The sequence below is a fragment of the Schistocerca serialis genome, chromosome 9 (genome assembly GCF_023864345.2).
Source record: "Schistocerca serialis cubense isolate TAMUIC-IGC-003099 chromosome 9, iqSchSeri2.2, whole genome shotgun sequence".
Classification (NCBI taxonomy): domain Eukaryota; kingdom Metazoa; phylum Arthropoda; class Insecta; order Orthoptera; family Acrididae; genus Schistocerca; species Schistocerca serialis.
Window position 1 is genome coordinate 245,612,623 of NC_064646.1, and position 21,977 is coordinate 245,634,599.

The 21,977-nt window shown below is 44.9% G+C and overlaps 1 protein-coding gene across 1 annotated transcript; it reads left to right on the top strand.

The window, feature by feature from the left end:
- Positions 1-13,801: 13,801 nt before the first annotated feature.
- On the top strand, positions 13,802-20,707 carry LOC126418741 (uncharacterized; the record flags this gene model as incomplete). Its single annotated transcript, XM_050085659.1, has 4 exons — positions 13,802-14,092; positions 18,212-18,721; positions 19,453-19,549; positions 20,415-20,707. Coding segments are annotated over exons 1-4 (918 nt in total), but the record flags the coding sequence as incomplete, so codon positions are not given.
- Positions 20,708-21,977: the final 1,270 nt, after the last annotated feature.

Here is a 21,977-nt window from a genome sequence, read left to right on the forward strand (position 1 = left end):
GTGTTAAAACATAGTGATCAGACTACTATTCATGTAAAAAGACTACGTATTTCTAATAGTAAGGGGAGGATAGATTTGACATGGTGAATTGTGATTTCAACGCACTGAATAGTATAAGGGCTGATAGATACATTTCGTGAATAGCTGCATAATGTAGCAATGCGAGGGTTTAACTGGATCTGCTATAATGTACAAATAGGATGGGCAATACGGCTGTAACGAAATGGATATACAGAACATCCTCTCATCGGCTCCCCTAAGCAGGTCCTCATGTGTTCAGTGATTCACTATCGACTGCGATGTTTATTACAGTACACTGTACTGTACTGTACTGATTACAGCAACCCATATCGGTCTTCCCAACTCTTTCGTCCCTGGGAGTGCTGTTGATTAGCACATAGTGCCAGACACCTGTGGTTTACAATACTGTCTTGAAAGAGTCTTGGCAGGACGCAGCACCCTCTGAAAACGCTGTCAGGAAGACTTAAAGGTCAAATAATTTCCTAGAACTGAGAAGAATCGAAACACCTAGCTGGTGTGAGTGTGGACATAACACAGTTTTTTTGGGTGCTATAAACATAGAAATGATAACTGCAATGCTTCTCTGACATGTGTATATGAACAGAGTAAAGTTACTGTGGTCGATGTTCTGATATGTGCAAAGAAAGTGACTATGTAGCCGTAAGAGAGGTATGGATTTGACATGGAAAATTGCAGTTTCAACGCATCGGTAGCTGTAAGGGGGATGAAAGATTTTACATTGAAAATTATGTAGAGTCATAAGAATGGTGTAGATATTGATATTTTCAGAGCCATAGCCATCAGGAGGAGATATTTCCGATACGTTGTTCATTGTCAAATGTCACCAGATTGGTGCTACGATCATAATATTTAATTTTAATTACATTGAAAAATATGTGGCTGGTTTCCTAGGACGTTTCTGCCTGGCCTCCGGTAGCATGGCAGAGACAGCCAGTGACCAGAATGAACTGACATTTCCAGCGTAAGGCAGGAGCCATTACTGAGCCTCTCAACCAATTAGCTGGGGTACAACCGTATCTCACTATCGGCTGGTGAAAAGCGAACTATTACTCAGTATGTGTTGGGCACCCTTCGTGTTTGTGTTCATTGTGAGTTTCTCCGGTTTTTAAGCCCAAATTTGAGAACATTCAATATGGCGAGTTTTGGCACTGGATGTACTGGTAACATCCGAATTCCAGCCGCTCTGGACAATCTGCACTACTGGGCGGTCATCTCTAGCTGCAGACTGGGCATGACATCTAGTGGTGCACGACTTGTGGCCTGGCGCACTGCATGTGGACATCAGGACATGAGTGCACAGGACGTGCAAGTGTTTCAGCAGTCTCTGACATCTAGCCATAATGGCTACTACTACTACTACAGACTGAATTGTGGTTTAAGTGTGTCATGTTTAATGCTTCTCATACATTGCAGTGGACTTTGTCTTGCAGTGGTGTTAGTTGTTGTTGTCACTATCAAATGGCTCTGAACACTATGGGACTTAACATCTGAGGTCATCAGTCCCCTAGACTTAGAACTACTTAAATCTAACTAACATAAGAACGTCACACACATCCATGCCCGAGGCAGGATTCGAACCTTCGACCATAACAGCAGCGCGGTTCCCGACAGAAGCGCCTAGAACCGCTCGGCCACAACGGCCGGCTGTTGTCACTATCCTATCACGCAGTAGGCACTTCCTACTCCCCTATGATGTAACATAGAGAACCAACTTAGGAATTCTATAGTGCTTCAAAAATCGAATTACAATATCAAATTCCCGATAGATCAATTTATTATTTCTGATAGTGGTATTACGCTCACACGTTTGTCCACCCTGTCTCATAAATTGTTTAAGGACATACATGCAACTAAGCTGAAATTTGAAATTTTCAGCTACCTCCAACGTAATGGACTTACTACCAAATGACCTAACTGTCCAAATCACCAATACGAGTCAGGGGGAAAAATCTAGAAGGGCCAGGAAACTGGGCAATTGATAGATTGAATCCTGCCAAATATACCAGTCTTAGTATTCACCAATAAAATGCAAGATATTCATAGTGGCGTTTACCTGATATACGCTACTTTGTTCATGACAAAGGCGTGGGTTAGTGTGGCACATGACAGAAGTTACTCACTTCTTCTCGAATGTCTTTGTTCTATCCGCTACACGTTTCCATAGCAGTGGAAGTGTGAGAACAAAGGGACCTACTGACAACCAACGCCAGGTCTGCGTGATTGGCGCGAGGGGGGGTAGGGTGGTGGGTCATGGAATGGGGGTTGGAAGGGAGGTGGGGTGGGGAGACAGTTTGCTTTGTGTGTGTTTGCATACTTTGGTTCACACAAACAGGAAGCAACCACCTGAGAGAGAGAGAGAGAGAGAGAGAGAGAGAGAGAGAGAGAGAGAGAGCACTTACTGGGTCCTTGGAATCACAATCTACTAGATGCACTGTCAGTCACTTCTCTGAGGAGAAGGTATTGAGGCATCTTAAGCAAATATGCTGTTTATGATATTTACTCATTTGGGAGTACAGGGGTCAGGACATGTCTTTGATCCAAACATAGTGATAATTGCCTTTCTCTTTATTTTTCTCATCAGAGAATAGCAGCATGTTCACATGCATCTTACACTCACAGGCCGATTTTGACAAATGCTGGGGCTGACTATATGTGTGCTGTCTACATGCTCATCAGACTTGCGTTTCTCCATGCCATTAAATTAACAAATATTAGGTATTCTGATCCTCAAATTTAGGTATGTCCTGGATCTCGATCAGGAACTCCATACCATCAGAGTTATCCCCTCTGGTAATAGTATTTTTACAGTCATGGTATCTACCTGTACGGTCTGGATGTACATTGTAATTTCTCTTGCAAGTCAAGATTGACCGTGAAAAACAAGCCTGATACTTTTCATTTTTGACATTAATACTTGCTTTCTTTTTATCTTTAGGAAGCTTGATACATACGGACCCCCCATTTATTGGAACATAGACATGTTTATGGATGTCCAGGTGTAGTATTTGGCTGAATGCTTTAGCTGACCCCCTAACTTCCATTTCGAAAAATTGTGCCAAGTAGCTCCTAAGGTGAACTCACAAAACTTTCGGTGGTTGATGTGCTCCGTGTTATCACGTCATTATCTCCCCAAAGATAATCAAGACTTGTCTCTTCAACGCCAGGGGTAACTTTGGGCGGAGGAGTGCAACAGTTCATTGCACAGTACTGCGCCACATTTAAAGATGGGATACTGATACCACAGGTCATTAACAACCTTGAGCAGGTCCGTTTCCATGACAGGAAGGCATGCTCTTAGATACCCAATAGGTCATGTTAGCCTTCTGCTAGTTTCTTGATTCTAGTGAACGAGAGTCGCTCCTCAAAAAAGTAATTGTTGAGAACATTTCTCTCTGGAGTACAGCGGTTTATTTATTATTTAAAACCGAATATAAACGGTCACATCCGCAATAAACATTTTTTAAAAATTTTTATTGCTTTTATTTCACTCATCAAAGGTTTCTGCAATCTTCAAATATTCTAACCGTGGAATGATGTTTCTGACCTGATGTCCTTCGCTAAAAGGACGAAGAGGGAATTGCCACTAGCCATAGGATTACTACATTTAATACTGCTATTAAATGACGAAGCGGCTTGCAGTGAGGTGTTGAGGGGTGTACGCCATACCATGCGAGATTGACGAGGATGAGATTATTGAGGAGATGCTGCAGTATTGGGCCATTGCAAGCAGCCTGATTGCTGCTTCAGCTGCAGCCCTGACCCGCTTGCCAGAGGGAGGGAGGCTTAAGGACGCCAGAGCGGATGGCTCTGAGCACTATGGGACTCAACGTCTTAGGTCATAAGTCCCCTAGAACTTAGAACTACTTAAACCTAACTAACCTAAGGACATCACACACACCCATGCCCGAGGCAGGATTCGAACCTGCGACCGTAGCAGCCCCGCGGTTCCGGACTGCAGCGCCAGAACCGCTAGACCACAGCGGCCGGCGCCAGAGCGGAGCTAGTATGGGGGTGGCGGTGGAGGTAGTGGCTTCTCACTCTGCGACTAGCAGTGCCCTTGCCAGCGAGGCATGCCTAACCGAGCATGACTGCTTGACTGCTATACCTTTAGTTAGCTCTATGTAGCTAGAACCTCCATAGAACCACCATAGAAATGTGTGTGGATGCTGAAGTGTTGTATTCAGCTGAGTGCTTTAGCTGACCCCCCCCCCCCCCCCCCCAAACTTCCATTTTGGAAATCTGATCCATTGTAGCACTCAAGGTGGACTTACGAAACCACTTGGTGATTGATGTGGTCCGCGTTAACACGCCGTTGTCCTCCCAAAGATAATGAAGATCTGTATCTTCAACGCCAGAGGCATCTTTGGGGGGGAGGGGGGGGGGGCGAGGGATGTGACAGTTCAATACACAACACTGCACCACATTTAATGTCGCGATTCTGCAGATCATTAACTACTTTGAGGAGCCCTGTTTCCGCGACAGGAAGGCAACAGGGTTGCGGTAACCTCCTACCGGATTCTCAATTCTCCTGAACAAGATTCGCACCTCAAAGGCATCTGCAAGCACCGAGTATTCAAATTGCTGTCTGGTGTCACTGATTGATGTCCTTCACTAAAAGCATGGGAGACAGAACTGACGCTAGCCACAGGATCGTCGCTATTACTACAACTACACACATTAAAAAAAAAAAAAAAAAGGTTTTGGATTACCCTGGTTCCCAGAACTCCTGAAGATAGACGTTGACTGTGGACTATCGCAGACAAAGTCTCTTTGACTGCTCAGAGATGTCACTAAGCCTGCCCAAAGATGTAAACAACCATGCATAATCAGCACCTATTAGATGGAGGAGGTCCAAGAGCCGATCAGTTCCGGCCATTCCACCAGGAAGGAGGTTCACGGCTCGTAGTTCAACCATGCCTAGACGGTCTACTCCGCAGTTTGATGACGTCCGCATTGTTACTTTGTGCCAGGAAGGGCTCTCAACAAGGGAAGTATCCAGGCATGTCGGAGTGAACCAAACCGATGTTGTTCGGACATGGAGGAGATACAGAGAGACAGGAACTGTCGATGACAAGCCTCGCTCAGGCCGCCCAAGGGCTACTACTGCAGTGGATGACCGCTACCTACGGATTATGGCTCGGAGCAACCTTGACAGCAACGCCACCATGTTGAATAATGCTTTTCGTGCAGCCACAGGACGTCGTGTTACGACTGAAACTGTGCGCAGTACGCTGCATGGTGCGCAACTTCATTCCCGACGTCCATGGCGAGGTCCATATTTGCAACCAAGACACCATGCAGTGCAGTACAGATGGGCCCAACAACATGCCGAATGGACTGCTCCAGGACTGGCAACACGTTCTCTTCACCGAGTGTCGCATATACCTTCAACCAGACAATCGTTGGAGACGTGTTTGGAGGCAACCAGGTCAGGCTGAAAGCCTTTGACACACTGTGCAGCGAGTGCAGCAAGGTGGAGGTTCTGTGCTGTTTTGGGGTGGCATTATGTGGGGCGGACGTAAGCCACTGGTGGTCATGGAAGGCGCCGTAACAGTACGTAAATGCCATCCTCCGACCGATAGTGCAACCATATCGGCAGCATTTTGGCGAGGCATTTGTCTTCATGGACGAAAATTCGCGCCGCCATCGTTCACATCTTGTGAATGACTTTCTTCAGGATAACGACATCGCTCCACTAGAGTGGCCAGCATGTTCTCCAGACATGAACCCTATAGAACATGCCTGGGATAGACTGAAAAGGGCTGTTTGTGTACGACGTGACCCACCAACCACTCCGAGGGATCTACGCCGAATCGCCGTTGAGGAGGGGGACAATATGGACCAACAGTGCCTTGATTAACTTGTGGAACGGCGAATACAGGCATGCATCAATGCAAGAGGACGTGCTACTGGGTATTAGTGGTACAGGTGTATACAGTAATCTGGACCACCACATCTGAAGGTCTCGCTGTATGGTGGTACAACATGCAGTGTGTGGTTTTCGTGGGCAGTAAAAAGAGCGGAAATGACGTTTATGTTGATCTCTATTCCAATTTTCTGTACAGGTTCCGGAATTCTCGGAACCGAAGTGATGCAAAACTTTCTTTGATGTGTGTATAACTAGACGATGACTGCATCCACTTAGTTGTCGAAAGTGGTAGAGATGAGGCATTGAAGGGTATGCGTCGAGTTGCTCGTACTTTGTGGGATCACTGAGGATGAGAGGGTGGAGGAGGAGGAGATACTGTGGTATCAGGCCATGGACATCAGGGCAGTGCTGAGCGGCGGTGGCACCGGGGACAGCATCGGCGGTGGCTTCTCGGACAGCGATTAGCGACACCTTTACCGACGAGGCATGCCTCACTGGACACCGTTTCAGTGAAGCAGGCTTTCCGCACCCATTACCCGCGGCACATTCTATTGTGGAAATTGTTCCTCTGACACAGCCGCTGCAGAAGAGAGAGAAAAACGAAAAAAAGTTAAGTAAAGCGTTCCAGACACTGTCAGCTGCAGCAAAGAAAGAAAGAACACTAAGTAGTGGCTCATTGGCATCTCTCTGTCCTCTACCCACTGTGGCATTTCGTTCTCTGTTGAATTGGGGAAGAGCCATCTGCCCTCCTCACTGATATCACATGTAACGTATTCGTCTAATAAAGAAGACACACACACACACACACACACACACACACACAAACTCTTCTTCTGTCAGGAAATCATCCAGAACAACGACAAAGAATATATACCTTATTACATATACATTGAAATTTTTGTCAAACACCAGCATACTACACACACAGTACAACGAAGAAGAAAAATACGTATACTACTTACAATGCTGCTGCTGGATTAGAGCAGCTTGCTCACCAATGATGTGTTACATACTGTGGAACCTTGCTTAACGCGCACCTCCCATAACGCCTGATTTGCATAACGAGCTAAAAAATTGTAAAAAAATGACTCGCTTAGCGAGCGATGTTTCGCATAGCGAGTGATAACGATTTATTGTGATGTCACCAGCCGTTCGAGCGTGGCGGGGGAAACGTTGAACAATATGAACATTTCTCATTGCCAGCAGCGACATATGAACAATGTCTTTAGTACGTACTGCAGTCTGGATTTAGTGCTCTTTCTGTTACTAGCTTAGTGCAGCTTGTGAACACACATTTTTCTGAACTTGTGTTAACACAGCGTTTTTTTTGTGTGCAAGTTTTAATAACCTTCCTAGAAATGGCCCCGCAGATAATGCCGCAAGAGCACGACCATAGGAGAAAGAAAATGTCCTCAGAAATGAAACGTAAAATCATTGGAAAACGCGAACGTGGTGTGAGAGTTGCTTATATAGCACACACATTCAATCGGTCTACATCAGCTATTTGAACTATCCCCAAAAACAACGACATGATAATGCGGTAGATGCTTCAATGGTGTGATAAGAGTATGCAAAACAACGGTTTCATATCCTGGACGATGTTGAAAAGGTTGCTCCTTGTGTGGATAAATGAAAAGCAACTGCAAGGCGGCATTATTAACGAAAATATCATTTGTCAAAAGAGAAAATGATTGTCGGCGACTTCGTTAAGAAGACTCCAGGATCATCAGCGGCGGAAGAAGTGTTTCAGGGAATCCATGGGTGGTTCGAGAAGTTTAAGAGAAGACCAAGCATCCACAGCGTTGTGAGGGACGGTGAAGCAGCAAGTTCCGACCCAAGGGCAGCAGAGAGCTTCATCAGCAACTTTCAAATGGTTCAAATGGCTCTGAGCACTATGGGACTCAACTGCTGAGGTCATTAGTCCCCTAGAACTTAGAACTAGTTAAACCTAACTAACCTAAGGACATCACAAACATCCATGCCCGAGGCAGGATTCGAACCTGCGACCGTAGCGGTCTTGCGGTTCCAGACTGCAGCGCCTTTAACCGCACGGCCACTTCGGCCGGCCATCAGCAACTTTAAGATGCTCATAGATTCTGAGCTTTATCTGATGCAACAGGTATTTAATTGTGACGAGACGTGTCTATTCTGGAAAAAGATGCCAAAGCGTACCTTTATAAAAGCAGAGGAGAATACATTGCTCGGTCACAAGGCAACAAAAGACCGTTTCATACTGCTATTCTGTGCCAATCCAAGCGACGATTTGAAAACTAAACCACTGCTTGTTTACCATTCATTCAGGAACTCCACCGGCCTTCAAGAAGTGTAAAGTCCAGGAGAGCAGGTTAAATGTGATGTGGCGGTCCAACAGCAAGGCTTGAGTGACAGGTGACCTTCTTTGTGATTAGATCAGTGAAGTGTTTGGTCCTTCAGTGAAAAATTATTTGCTGGAGATGAATCTGCCACTTTGTGTCTTCCTTGTTACGGACAACGCACCTGCCCATTCTCTAGGCCTACAAGACGACCTCCTTGAAGAATTTCAATTTATCAAGTCCAATTTCTGCCTCCAAACATCACTCCGTTACTCCAGGCTATGGACCAGTAGATTATTTCTAACTTTAAAAAGCTCTAGACTAAAGCACTAATCGACAATTGCTTTGTGTTGACTGAAGATACCAATCCCACTCTCAGAAAGTTTTGGAAATATCACTTCAGCATCGTTGCCTGCATCAAGATGATCGAAAAGGGGTGGGAAGGGATGACCACTCCTTCTTGGAAGAAACTTCGGCCAGAGTCCGTTGTCGAATGTGACTCTGAGGCATTTGAGTCAGTACCTCCGGAGCCTGTAGTCAACGTGATTGTGTCTTTGGCCAAGGGCAAGGGACTAGAAGTGGATAAGAATGATACTCATGAGCTTGTGGAAGATCACAGCCAAGAAATGAGCACCGAAGAGGTTACGGATCTGCAACGTGTTTCACAGGAGGAGCTGTAGCGGAGGAGGAGGAGAAGGAGGAGGAGGCGGTAACAGCAAAGCAGCATTCTTCTGGCACAGTAAGAAAAATGCGGAAAGTATGCGAATCGGTTACATCGTACATTGAAAATCAACACCCCAATACAGCAACATGCTGCAAATTTATTTGACGGTAATCGTGTGTCGCATTGTCGCCCAGGTATTGAAGAGTCGGCAGAAACAAATGGCTGTAGATAGGTTCTTAGAAAAAAGGAATTAGTTATATATTATGAATAATAAAGTACATAATACTGTATGTACAATTATCCTGGAATAAATGACATGAATAAGATAAAACTTTTAGTATTTTTTCCGCATGGATCGCATTATCGCATTTTTCATTAATTTATAGGGGATAATTTTTTTCACTTAACGAGTATTTCGCACTATGAGTAAGATTCTGGAACGAATTATGTTCGCTATGCGAGGTTCCACTGTATACAGGATGGTCGGAAATTCCCGTTACAGACTTCTAGGACTTGTAGAGGGGAGTGAGTTCATCGTATTTTGAATAGGAACCCATGTCCGGAATGGTCACCCAACGAGACTACAGAGCGTCAAATTTACAGGCGCGGGCTTCTGTAAATGTACGTATACACAGGGTGATTCCGTGATGATGTTACAGGATTTCTAGGATGATTGAGAACTATAATGTATTAATTTGAAGTAAGGATACCTGTAGCGGAAACGATCGAGTCGAAAGTTATAAACGAAAATCGTTCTGATACGTCTGACAGTTGAATGCATGTTCCGGTTCTTGTTTGCGAAGAGTGTAGGGTTGGTAACTTTCAGTGGTGGTAGTGTGGACAAAAACGAGAAAAAATGTCCAATAAACGTGGGCTCTAAAGTGCATACCTTAACAGCTATGAACACTTGCTCAGTAGAGGAGATGAGTTTCACATTAGCGAAGATGAACGAATGGTCATAGCTCCTCAGGTATGCATTTTAGAGTCCACGTTTATTGGACATGCCCTGTCGGGGCAGAAAAATGGCGAGTATATTCCTCTTTAAATGGCTCTAAAGAGAAAAGTGGGGAACCATCAGCCTCAGACCACATTCCTCTTTCCTAACTAAAGGTTTTGGCTTGCGAACATACTCGGGCCCTTTCAACATAGAACTTTCTATATCTTTTTCTCAGTCTCTCTTTCCAGTTAAGTCATCATACTCAGTGCCGCAGCCTATATACACTCAAACACCAAAGAAACTGGTATAGGCATGCGCATTCAAGTACAGAAATATGTAAACAGGCAGGTTGGTTGGTTGGTTGTTTGGGGAAGGAGACCAGACAGCGTGGTCATCGGTCTCATCGAATGAGGGAAGGATGGGGAAGGAAGTCGGCCGTGCCCTTTCAGAGGACCCATCCCGGCATTTGGCTGGAGTGATTTAGGGAAATCACGGAAAACCTAAATCAGGATGGCCGGACGCGGGATTGAACCGTCGTCCTCCCGAATGCGAGTCCAGTGTCTAACCACTGCGCCACCTCGCTCGGTTAAACAGGCAGAATACGGCGCTGCGGTCGGCAACGCCTATTTTAGACATGTGTCTGGAGCAGTTGTTAGGTTGGTTACTGTTGCTACAATCAAGATTTATGTGAGTTTGAACGCTGTGTTATAGTCAGCGCACGAACTTTGGGACACAGCATCTCCGTGGTAGCGCTGAGATGGGGAGTTTCCCGTACGACCTTTTCACAAATGTACTGTGAATATCAGGAATCCGGTAAGACATCAAATCTTCGACATCGCTGGGGCCGGAAAAACATCCTGTCAGAACGGGACCAACGACGGCTGAAGAGAATCGCTCAACGTGACAAGTGCAGCCCTTCCTCAGGTTACTGCAGATTTCAATGCTGGGCCATCAACAGGTCTCACCGTGCAACCATTCAGTGTAACATCATCGATACGGACTTTAGGAGCCGAAGGCTTACTCGTGTACCCTCGATGATTGCACGACACAAAGCTTTGCGCCTCGCCTGGGCCCGTAAACACCGACGTTAGACTGTTAATGACTGGAAACATGTTGCGTGGTCGGACGAGTCTCGTTTCAAATTATATCGTGCGGATGGACGTGTACGGGTATGGAGACAACCTCATGAATCCATGGGCCCTGCACTTCAGAATGGGACTGTTCATTCTGGTGGAGGCTCTGTAATGGTATGGAGCGTGTGGAGTTGGAGTGACATGGGATCCCTGATACGTTTAGATACGACTATGATAGGTCATACGTACGTAAACATCCTGTCTAATCACCTGCGTCCATTCATGTTCTTCGTGCATTCCGACGGACTTGGGCAATTCCAGCACGACAATGCTACACCCTACACGTCCAGAATTGCTACAGAGTGGCTCCAGAAACACTCTTCTGGGTGTATTCCGCTGGCCACCAAACTCCCCACACAAGAACATTATTGAGCACGTGTGGGGTACCTTGCAACGTGCTGTTCAGAAGAGATCTCCACCCCCTCGTACTTTTACGAATTTATGGACGGCCCTGCAGGGTTCATGGTGTCAATTCGCTCCAGTACGACTTATCAGACATTTGTTGAGTCCATGGCACGTCGTTTTGCGGCATTTTTGTGTACTCGCGGGGGCCCAGCACGATTTTAGGCAGGTGTACCAATTTCTTTGCCTCTTCAGTGCATGTCCCACTACTTGCTTTTTCTCCAATTGATTTACAGAATATCCCACTACTACTGTCTGCTCTCGTACTTAATGGTCTCGTTTTGTCTTTCTTTTCCGCTGCCACGGATTCGCCCATACTTCGACAACTCAAAAACTTGACACATATACACAACAAATAAGTACACTTAATACAAGGCTGAACAAAATCGTATCCTTTAGATCATTTTTGGATACTTCGCTAATCTATCGCAATTCACTGAAAACATCCGGCTTATGATTTATATCTTAAAAGAGCTTAAATGTGATTTGAAATATTTTACTGAATTTGCGGTCTTTCCAGTTTCAAAACATTTTTCGCAGTCATTTTGAGTTCTTTTCAGGGATATGAAGACCCTTTGTAGCCCATTTTTTATCACTGTAGCACCAGTTTGGGCATATTTATAGAGGAGTGAAGTGCCGACTATACAGAGACCGCTCGTCATAAAGTCTTATTGATGGTTAAATGCTGACTAAAAACATAGTTTGTTGACCTCAGAACCCTTGCTGTAAGTTACTACATTTAAGTTAAAACTACATTTTAGCGTCAGACCGGATATTACGTACACATATTTTGAACATTTATACTATGACCTTGAACCTATTGACCTCTGCAGCGAATGATGATATCGAAAAAGTTTCACAGTTTCTCGAGAAGATCATCATAGTAGAGTATGGTAAACATACCGACGATTTGCCATGAACAGAAATTACAGAAGTGGATATCACCACAATTGCTGCTATGGCAGTAAGAGACAGAATCCTGATTGTGTTCTTAACGAGCAAAACGTCTCGAACCAAAAGTTTACTTGGTAATCTCTGATGAACTTATTTGCTGACATTTGTGTTCCTAGTGGGAAGTGTTATTGTGTACCCTCCAAGGCTTGCACGATGTACAGCGCCGCCATCGTCTACACAGGTTTTTGGGCGCCACGCACACGGGACGGTGCGCCCCCGCTCCCTTCAGGAACGATCGCTACCTTGGATAGCACAACAAGAACGGCAGCCGAGGTAAACTAACATGCATCTACGAGTGGCCTGCCCCATCTAGCGTCGGTCGCTGCACTTCACCGCCTTCCCACTACAAATAATACTATTTGTTATTAATTTCATGGAAATACTGTCGTAATTTATTTGTTTCAGTTACTTTACACCCATTCCTGTTTCATTTTCATTTTTATTATTTATTGTCCTGATCAAAATGTAACCTGGAATATGAGAAACAGGTCAAAATGCATGTTCTAGAGTTTAATTCCGTCTTCTTCCTTTATAAGTGTAATTTTAAACACCTTACAGCTCGTAAGGTATGAATTTTAGAGGCATTATATATTAAATATTTTTTCCTTGTTTTAGTTCGGTATATCTCCTGTCTAATATGGAAACCAAAGGGGTTGCAGTGGAAATGGTCCACTGTCAGAAGTATCAGAACGATTTTCGCTTATATCTATCGACCCTGTCATTTCCGGACCAGGGTCCGTTCCCTCAGATTGATGTACTTACCGTTCTCCGTCGTACGTCAGAGATTGTAGCGTCGTCACAGGTTCACCCTTTTCATCTGCTGATGACTCTCCATTCAAATAGAGTTGCTGCGTCCTCCCTATTAAAATATCCTCAAACCAGTCACAAATTTCACTCGATATCCCGCATGATCGTACTTTTGATAATACGTATAGGTGTGGTACTGAGCGAAATACTTTTCGAAAACGAGAAATAGTGCATCCGCCTGGCTGCCTTGTCAAGACTTTCAGCATGTCACGTGAGAAAAAATACAAGTTGGGTTTCATACGGTCGTTGTTCGCAGAATCTACTCCGGTTAGCATGTAGGGGGTCATTCTGTTCAAGGGCCGGCCGGAGTGGCCGTGCGGTTCTAGGCGCTACAGTCTGGAGCCGAACGACCGCTACGGTCGCAGGTTCGAATCCTGCCTCGGGCATGGATGTGTGTGATGTCCTTACGTTAGTTAGGTTTAATTAGTTCTAGGCGACTGATGACCTCAGAAGTTAAGTCGCATAGTGCTCAGAGCCAACCCGTTCAAGGTCCTTCTTGATGCTTCTGACGTTGCGGGGTGATGGGAGAGCGAAGTGTGGCACCCGTGGAGAGGGCTGAGCCGTGTCGCAAGGCGCCAACCGTCGTTTCCCAAGCGCAGCTGGGCTCGGCGCAGCTATCGCCGTCCCGTGTGGCGACGTGCTGGCCGCCAGCAGACGGTGACGGCGAGCGTGTAAATCGACAGACAAGAGGCCAGCGCCCGTCTGGACAGACAGAAAAACGCCCGCCCGATCTCGGGAAGTTGCGAAGCTCTCTGTCCGTGTTTCCGGACCGGCGAAAGGCGACGAACCCGGTGACGTCACGCCCGCGGGGATTCCGCATTCGTCGCCCCGTCTCCCGAAGAGGACCAGACGGTGGCTGCCTGTATAAAACGCTCGGCTGGACACCGAGTCGTCACCAGTCTCCAAGTGTCCGCTGCCAGCAGCAAGCCGAGCACCGCAGGAGTAGCGAGCGACATGGGCCGCACGACGAGGGTAAGCTGCGCACCAAGTACCAAGTCTTGCAACTACAAAATACTTCATACCTCCTGTTTTCAGCGCATTTATTCTGATGTAACATATTTTTCCCTCAGCTCGCAATTCTTCCCTAGTTCTCCTCCATTGAAATAAATCTCTCCTTATATAAACGTCAGTCATTTCGAATAACTCCGTCTCTATCCCTCTGTGTTTCTGGGATACAAGAATGCGAAAAGGACGGATTGCACATTTTACAATTCAATTAACAGCCAACCATTGCTATGCAGTTTTCTGCAGTCTGTGGCAGCGACTTTTAGATCACAACGTAATTCAGGGCTGTACATTCGGGTCTCGATGACTGACGGGTGCAATGTTTCGGCAACCGACTACTTTGCCATCATCAGGTGCATTGACGTACAGAGATACGGTCGCACGTCTGTCAACTATTTTGCAATCCTTATTTTTCTATAGAACTCTTTTCAGGTAAACTTCTCTCAGACTTTATTTCTACTGTTCTGAATACTGAATTTACTTAACAAATTTGTTTTTGTTCTTAGCTGAATGCGTCGTCAACTGTATCTTTCTCATGTTTGCCGGCATTCACTTCTTTACTCCTCCAACATTCAGAGCTACAGAGCGATTTACAGTAAAAGATGAGGACGTAAACGCTTACAATTTTGCACTAAAAAGGTGGTTGCAGTGTGTGTCATTAGTTAACAAAAATCTTTTCTCTAGTCTTTTCCTTTTGTACCAAGCAACGGGGAGCTAGTGGTTAAGACTATATACTCATATTGGGAAGAACCGAGTTCGAATACCCATTTGGGTATCCTGATTTTGGCTATATACGTCTACATTCCCGCAGTCCACTTTACAGTACATGAGGAATTTACTTCTCACCAGTATTAGTCGTTCTCCGTCCTACCCCATTCGCGCATGAGTCGCAGAAAAATGATCCCATAAAGATTCTAATCCTTCGTGTTTACACGATCCTTAGGCGAAACAGGTAATGTTGTTGCGTAGTCTACCTCCATTGTCGATTCTCTCTAAATCTATCCAGCGTATTGGTTCCAGCGAGTTCAGTTGTCTGAGCTTCGCCGGCCGCTGTGACCGAGGGGTTCTTGGGGCTTCAGTCCGGGACCGCGCTGCTGCTACGGCCGCAAGTTCGAATCCTGCCTCGGGCATGGATGTGTGTGATGTCCGTAGGTTAGTTAGGTTTAAGTAGTTCTAAGCCTAGGGGTCCTCATGACCACAGCAGTTAAGTCCCATAGTGCTCAGAGCCATTTGAACCATTTGAGCCTAGGCCACTTCAGCCAAACGTAGAGGTTGCGTATTAAAACTACCGCAGGTTTCTTTCTAAATCATCTGCAGCATTTCGTCCCTAAAAATTTCAATACATTTTGCTTTTCTTACATTTCTTCGATTTATTATGACATGTTTAGTGCAACAGCCATCCACCACTGCATAGATTTATATGAGTAATAATGAAGACACGCCATTACTCCTTTATTTTTGAAGCATCTGTCTGTTTTTGTTCTGTTTAAATTATGTAAAAGTTCTGAAATAAGGAAGAACAAGCATTAAACACAACTAACTCTAACTGGGGATAATATAAGAAAACAGTCACCGTTTTCTGGCAGATCATTCAAACTTATTTCCTATACTTACAGCTAGTTACATCTGCTTGCAATATCCAAGCTGCCCTAGCCTCATTTCACGTCGTTGGCTGTAAGGAAGGAATGTCATAGTCACCGCAACAAAAAAAGAGGTAGAGACACAGAGATACAATTGTCTCCAGTAGCTTGTACTGTCTTCCGCTTGGTTAACGCCTGTATCAAGAACGAAGTTAAAGTATTGATGCATGGATTTCGTCTCATATAGATATCACTACCTTGACTTAGAATTGTGTAAATATATACACATTAAGTGAGAACTACTAGTTTAGAAGGATAGAAGATTTTTCACGATGGGAGGAAGTGTTACTATGAATTATATCTGGTGAAGGTTTGGGACGATTATTGCAGTTTCTTCGTAAGTTGTTGCCACAAAACCAGTGAGCAATTTATAACAGATCATTATCATATTTGGAGGAGAAACCAATAGAAATTCTCGTGGAACGATCTGTCGTTCGACTAATAGTCGCATATGTTGCTCTACCCTTCTGTGTTGGCCAACTGCAAGCCTATAGAATATTCTAAGGGTACCGTATATACCTATAAAACACTCTAGCGCTTCCATAATGTGAGAATAATGAACCCACGCCATAACAAAATATAGTGTTCTTCATCTGAGACACAGTGCAACAGGAATCGAATGACAATGGACAGCTTTCGCCGACCTGTGCAGTGCAGAACGAAGGGACTTGCGCCCGGTAGTCAGGTTATCGCTGTCTCTAATTGCTGTCCCTTGAGACATTCGATCCGCTCTCTACAGTCTTCTCCGCGAGGAAATCCTCGGTCTGCACCGCGACTGCTCGCTGTCTGAAACCGGACCACTTCCCTTCACGGGAGGTCCGCCTCAGTTCAATGATCTCTTGCCAGAACCTCCAGACTATCCATTGCTGGATAGGAGCAATTACTTTTAATCTACAGCTCAGAGAGACGATTACTCTGCATCCTATGCGCATGTCACCCAAATCTTTGCTGTTTATGAGACCAGAGACAGCTTATTACCAACTGACATGGAAGTTTGTCATCCTTCAGATAGGGGTGTTATGCTCGGCGTCCTCTTTTGTGCAATTCGAGAGCAGGCCTTCACCAACATCGTTAACATAAACACGACATTACACACAACATGCACATACACACCCATCTAATCTCCAACAGTCAGACTTGATACCAACACAAGCCAAAGGTATCTATGTGTGTCACGCAGTTTCTTAGATTTCAGCTTCTCAATAGTGTAATGTCAACGTACACCTTACAGCCAAACTTCATTCACGACATTGTCCAAGAACAAAATTTTTAGGTAGACCTCATCAAGGAACTGCATTCATATTTGACAGTTTATGTAAAGACTTCTATCACGATTAACAGGTATTTGCAGGGATGAACACATATTTGTACATGTAGATTTTCTACAATTATTTGTGCGTATTATGAGAACGGTATCCTATAAAGGTTAATCGACACATCTTGTTGAGAGACCTGTACGATTCTCAAACTTTTTGGGTTGATAGAAGTATGTAGCTGACGTTACAACAATCGAAACTCCGCTGAACTACTCACAAGTGAAAGTAAATAAATACATATAAATACCAGTGCAGGTACCACTGTTGTAATCAAACAGAAATCTTTTCGCAGAGCCACCTACTTATCTGTTTCCTTATATCTTTACCCACTCTTTATTGAAAGCTGAGTAAACGTTAACATCTCTTTAGCAGTGGTCAGGCAGTCGTTTCAGACAGATTAGAAACTACAGACCAGCCGGCGGGTGATCAGTAACGACACAATTTCGAGACATTCAGAAGGTATTCAAATTTCTTAACAGGGAAAGATGGCTAACTTAATTACACGGCTGGATGGTAGTTCAGAACTTTAAAGAAATATTTATTGCTTTAGCGTTTAGTTGCATTATTCTGCAGGGAAATCTTGCCTTTCTTAATTTTCTGATGGTTAAACTGGCTTTTCTAGATATTAGTAGGAATGCAACAGTAAACATATAAGTTTTATTAACAGTGAATTCGGTTTAATGATGTTATTATAAAAGCGAAAGTGACGACACTGCACAAAAAGAAATTCTGCCTCAGTCTGCAGAGTAGTATATGCTGTTACGAAACTTCCTGAAATGTAATTATGTGCTGGACGACACTAGACAATCCATAACAAAATAATGTCCTCTGAAGAATGTTATAAACCATATTCTATCATCAAGACATCATCCACCGTATTTCTCGCAGACGTAGTTGCCCATTGTGGTACAGAGATCTCCTGCAGGCTTTGGAAGATATGCAGATAGGTACTGGCAGATTAAGGCAATGAGCTAAACTGTGAAGTGGGTTTGTTATTTCTTCAGTGGATAGAGCACTTAGTGGGATAGATAAAGCTCCACACTTTTGACCACTTAATCAGCCAGCAATGATTTTCAGTTGACAACCACAAGGAAGTAGAGGTGAACTATAGCTTGTTGTTTGGTGTGCAGGTACTGGTGGCAGCAGGCCTGCTATTGGCAGTGCTGAGCCAGAATGGTATGGCACGTCCTTGGGGCCATGGAGGCGGCGGAGGCGGCGGCCACGGCGGAGGCGGCGGAGGTGGCGGCCACGGCGGAGGCGGAGGCGGCGGAGGTGGTCACGGAAAACATCTCGGAGGACCTGGCGGCTACGCCCACTCCCACGCCTACTTCCACGGACCGGTAGCTGGAGCCCATGAGGCTGTCCACGGCGGCGGTGGCCACGGGGGCGGCGGAGGCGGTGGTGGACACGGAGGTCACGGGGGCGGCGGCGGCGGTGGCGGACATGGAGGACACGGTGGTGGTGGCGGCGGACACGGAGGTGGTCACGGAGGCTACGGTGGCGGCGGACACGGAGGCGGTCACGGAGGCTACGGTGGCGGCGGACACGGAGGCTACGGTGGCGGTCACGGCGGAGGTGGCGGCGGGCATGGAGGTGGCGGCCATGGAGGCGGCGGTGGTGGACACTACACCGACTTTGTTGTAAGTACATATAAAAAAGATGTAATACCATCCAAATCTGCTATATTCAACAAATCTGGTTTAGTTTGCCATTGTCTTCTCATAGACACTGCAACTGTAAATAGATACCAATACAATGACGTGACTGGTAGACAGTGATGAGTGAAATAATTTTTTGACTATGAAAGATTGTGGGCCCAGTTTCATAAGGATTTGTATGTAAAACAGGAGTAGCAGATTTCAGTATAAAGCACTAAAGTGATATGGGAATATCTATGACAGATTTTTAGTAATTTTGAATACATGTAAGGTATCCAGAAATGATACTGAGAATATAGGACTAACATGTGTCACTTAAACCTAGCAATGAAGTGTTAGTTTCCATCACTTGAATCATTTTCTGTTAAGGAAGCGAGTATATAACAATCTTCTAGAATAAATCTCCAATATTTGAGACAATTTAGCATAGTTCTGTTCAATAGCTAGTAGATTTTGGGGTGATTTGCCTGCTTGTGACCTTTACTATATTGTGTTGTTTGTAAGCTTTTGTCAGACTACCTGCAGTTTATTTTCTCTTTCTTCTAGCATGATTGGAACGAGTTACATTGTAATAAAGCAACATTTTGTATGAGCTGAAAACTTTTCTCAGTTGATTGGCCATTTAGATAACTTTATACATTCTTCTGCTGCCTAAGTTGTTATTGCTTCTTGCCATATCTTGTGCTTACCATGATCTGTTGTTTGCCTTGCAGGCATACCCACTGTACACCTATGGTTATGACGTGTCTGACAAGCACACTGGAGACCACCACGGACATAAGGAGGACAGAAAGGGACACAGTGTGATCGGTAAGCTACAGACACCGCTGTAATGTTATGTTCATGTTAGCAATGATTGTTAGGGTCCACAGCTTAAATAATTTACAAAGAAAATTTATAACGCTTTCATAGGCCATGGTAGGAACTTTTTCCTTTATTTGTTCGCATAATCGGTTTCGAGATACTCAGTTTCATTATAGAATTATTACGTGAGTGATTATATTGGACAGTGAACGATTAGAAAGTGAAGCTGAATATAATGTTTTTATATTGGGACGATGTAAAGGCTCCGTATATTCAAATGGGATACGTCCCTTCTTGAAGAATATGTGTGTACAGGCAAACTGTTGAGAACAGTGCTGAAGACTTGTGAGACGAATTGTATCCATCCACTTCATGTCAGGGCCCGCGTTTGCAGGGTAAAGTATTCACTGGGTCAGTCTTAAGTACCTCAAGGGTTTTCAGAAGGTGACTGTGTCAAAACTAGAAGACATACAGAAAATAGACACCTATTAGTGGATGGATCACCTTTCCAAACTCTTACCTCACAATACAGTTGCTCAGTATGGGCACTGTTTGTGACGTGGGAAATGTCGATATGCGTGTGTAGTTCATTGAGCCCCCTTAAACGAACTCCGTAGTAGGCAATCCGACAATATGGAGCTGATGACTTTCTGCGTGGTCTGACACGCCTACCACCCAATACGATTACACTGTGTTGCTCGTCAATAATCGAAAACTGAAGAGATGATCTGTCCACTGAATAGTGTCATTTATCTATAGGTGCTGTAGTTTTCGCACATTCTAAAGCCTCAGAGGTTCTTACGAATAATCCTGTATATCGTCAGCCACATTGTTCACACACTAATCTGTACATTCTGTGTGACTCCTGCAGGAGAGTACCACATCAAGGAGCCGGGCGGCGACTTGCGCGTCGTCAAGTACAAGGCGGACAACAAGCACGGCTTCCAGGCTCACGTGAGCGGCGGCGCCGCCGGCGGAGGACACAACGACCACTCCGGCTACCACAGCGGCTGCCACGGCTGCGGATCCCATCACGGAGGCGGCGGCGGCGGCGGCGGCGGCCACGGAGGTTACGGAGGCGGCGGACACGGAGGCGGCGGCGGCGGTGGTGGTCACGGAGGTCACGGAGGCGGCGGACACGGAGGCGGCGGCGGCGGTGGTGGTCACGGAGGTCACGGGGGCGGCGGCGGCGGCGGCCATGGGGGTCACTACTGATCGACACTGTACCTGGACCAGGCCGTTTAGTGATCGGATTCTTCTGTTATGTTTGTTAATGCTTTTGTGTAAATAAATGTTTTTAGCACATTTATTGCGTTATTTTTCTCACAATCGTGTACTTCGAACCAAGATGTGTAAGTTGTTGGCGAAACCTGTTGCACTACTTGGAACTGAATACTGAGTAATACAGAGGTTTCTGACAAACCCTAAATGCTGATGGTTCTGAATAAGTGCCATTGCAGATTGAAAGTCCCCTACTTGATCATTTCACCAACAGTATTTTTCATCAGAGGTCGGGTTGATTTTTTCAGCATAGAGGAAATGAAAGATCAAAAAGCTAGTAACATTTTCTGAGAGTATCACTTTGTACTGTGAACAATCTGGACTTTTTTGAAGATCAGTGTTGTGATTGGTGGCCCGCCACAATTTCCTGGCCCACCACAATTTCCTCTCTGCTTCCAATCTCTTTTAATCTCAGAGCACTACATAAACCCAAAAGCTCGAATTATTTATTGTATACGAGAGCTATTGCTACATTAACATACGACTACCTATTATAAAAATAGATAAAAATTATATACAGTATATATTTACAAGGTGACATTACTTCTCCACACAGTCGCCTTACAAATTCAAACATTTGTCGTACCATCACACCAGCTTCTTCACCAAAGAACGGTGCCACCTGATGCTTCAGCCAATCGTCGACAGCATACTTGAGCTCATCGTTGGTTGTGAAGTGCAGCGCAGCCAAGGATCTCAGAATACACATGTGATGTCACAGTATTTTTCGTGCATTACTCTCATGAAACTGTTGTCAAAGTTCTTTTTTAATTCCAGGAAATTGTAACCATTAGTTTGCAGTTTGACGACGCTTACTTGAATATTTTGGGTCTATAGGAAACATGAATGTGCATTCACTGTTTAGACCGCACCCCATTCAAGATTCTGTTCAGTAGTTCCCCTCTCTCTTCCTAGTAGTGCTGAGGGAATGTCAAAGCTGAAATCAACCTTTCATTTTCGTATAAGTTATTTAAACACTTTAATACCCACCGTGCACAGGACTTAAGGTAACCTGACTTCTCTGTGATAATGTTAAAAAGGGTTATCTCAGCAATCTAAAGCATATCTTCAGAAAGTTCGGAATCAGTGAAGCAGCGTATAACGTAATTTCGTCAATATGTTGTACAAGTTTCTCATATCTGAGTGTCTTCCT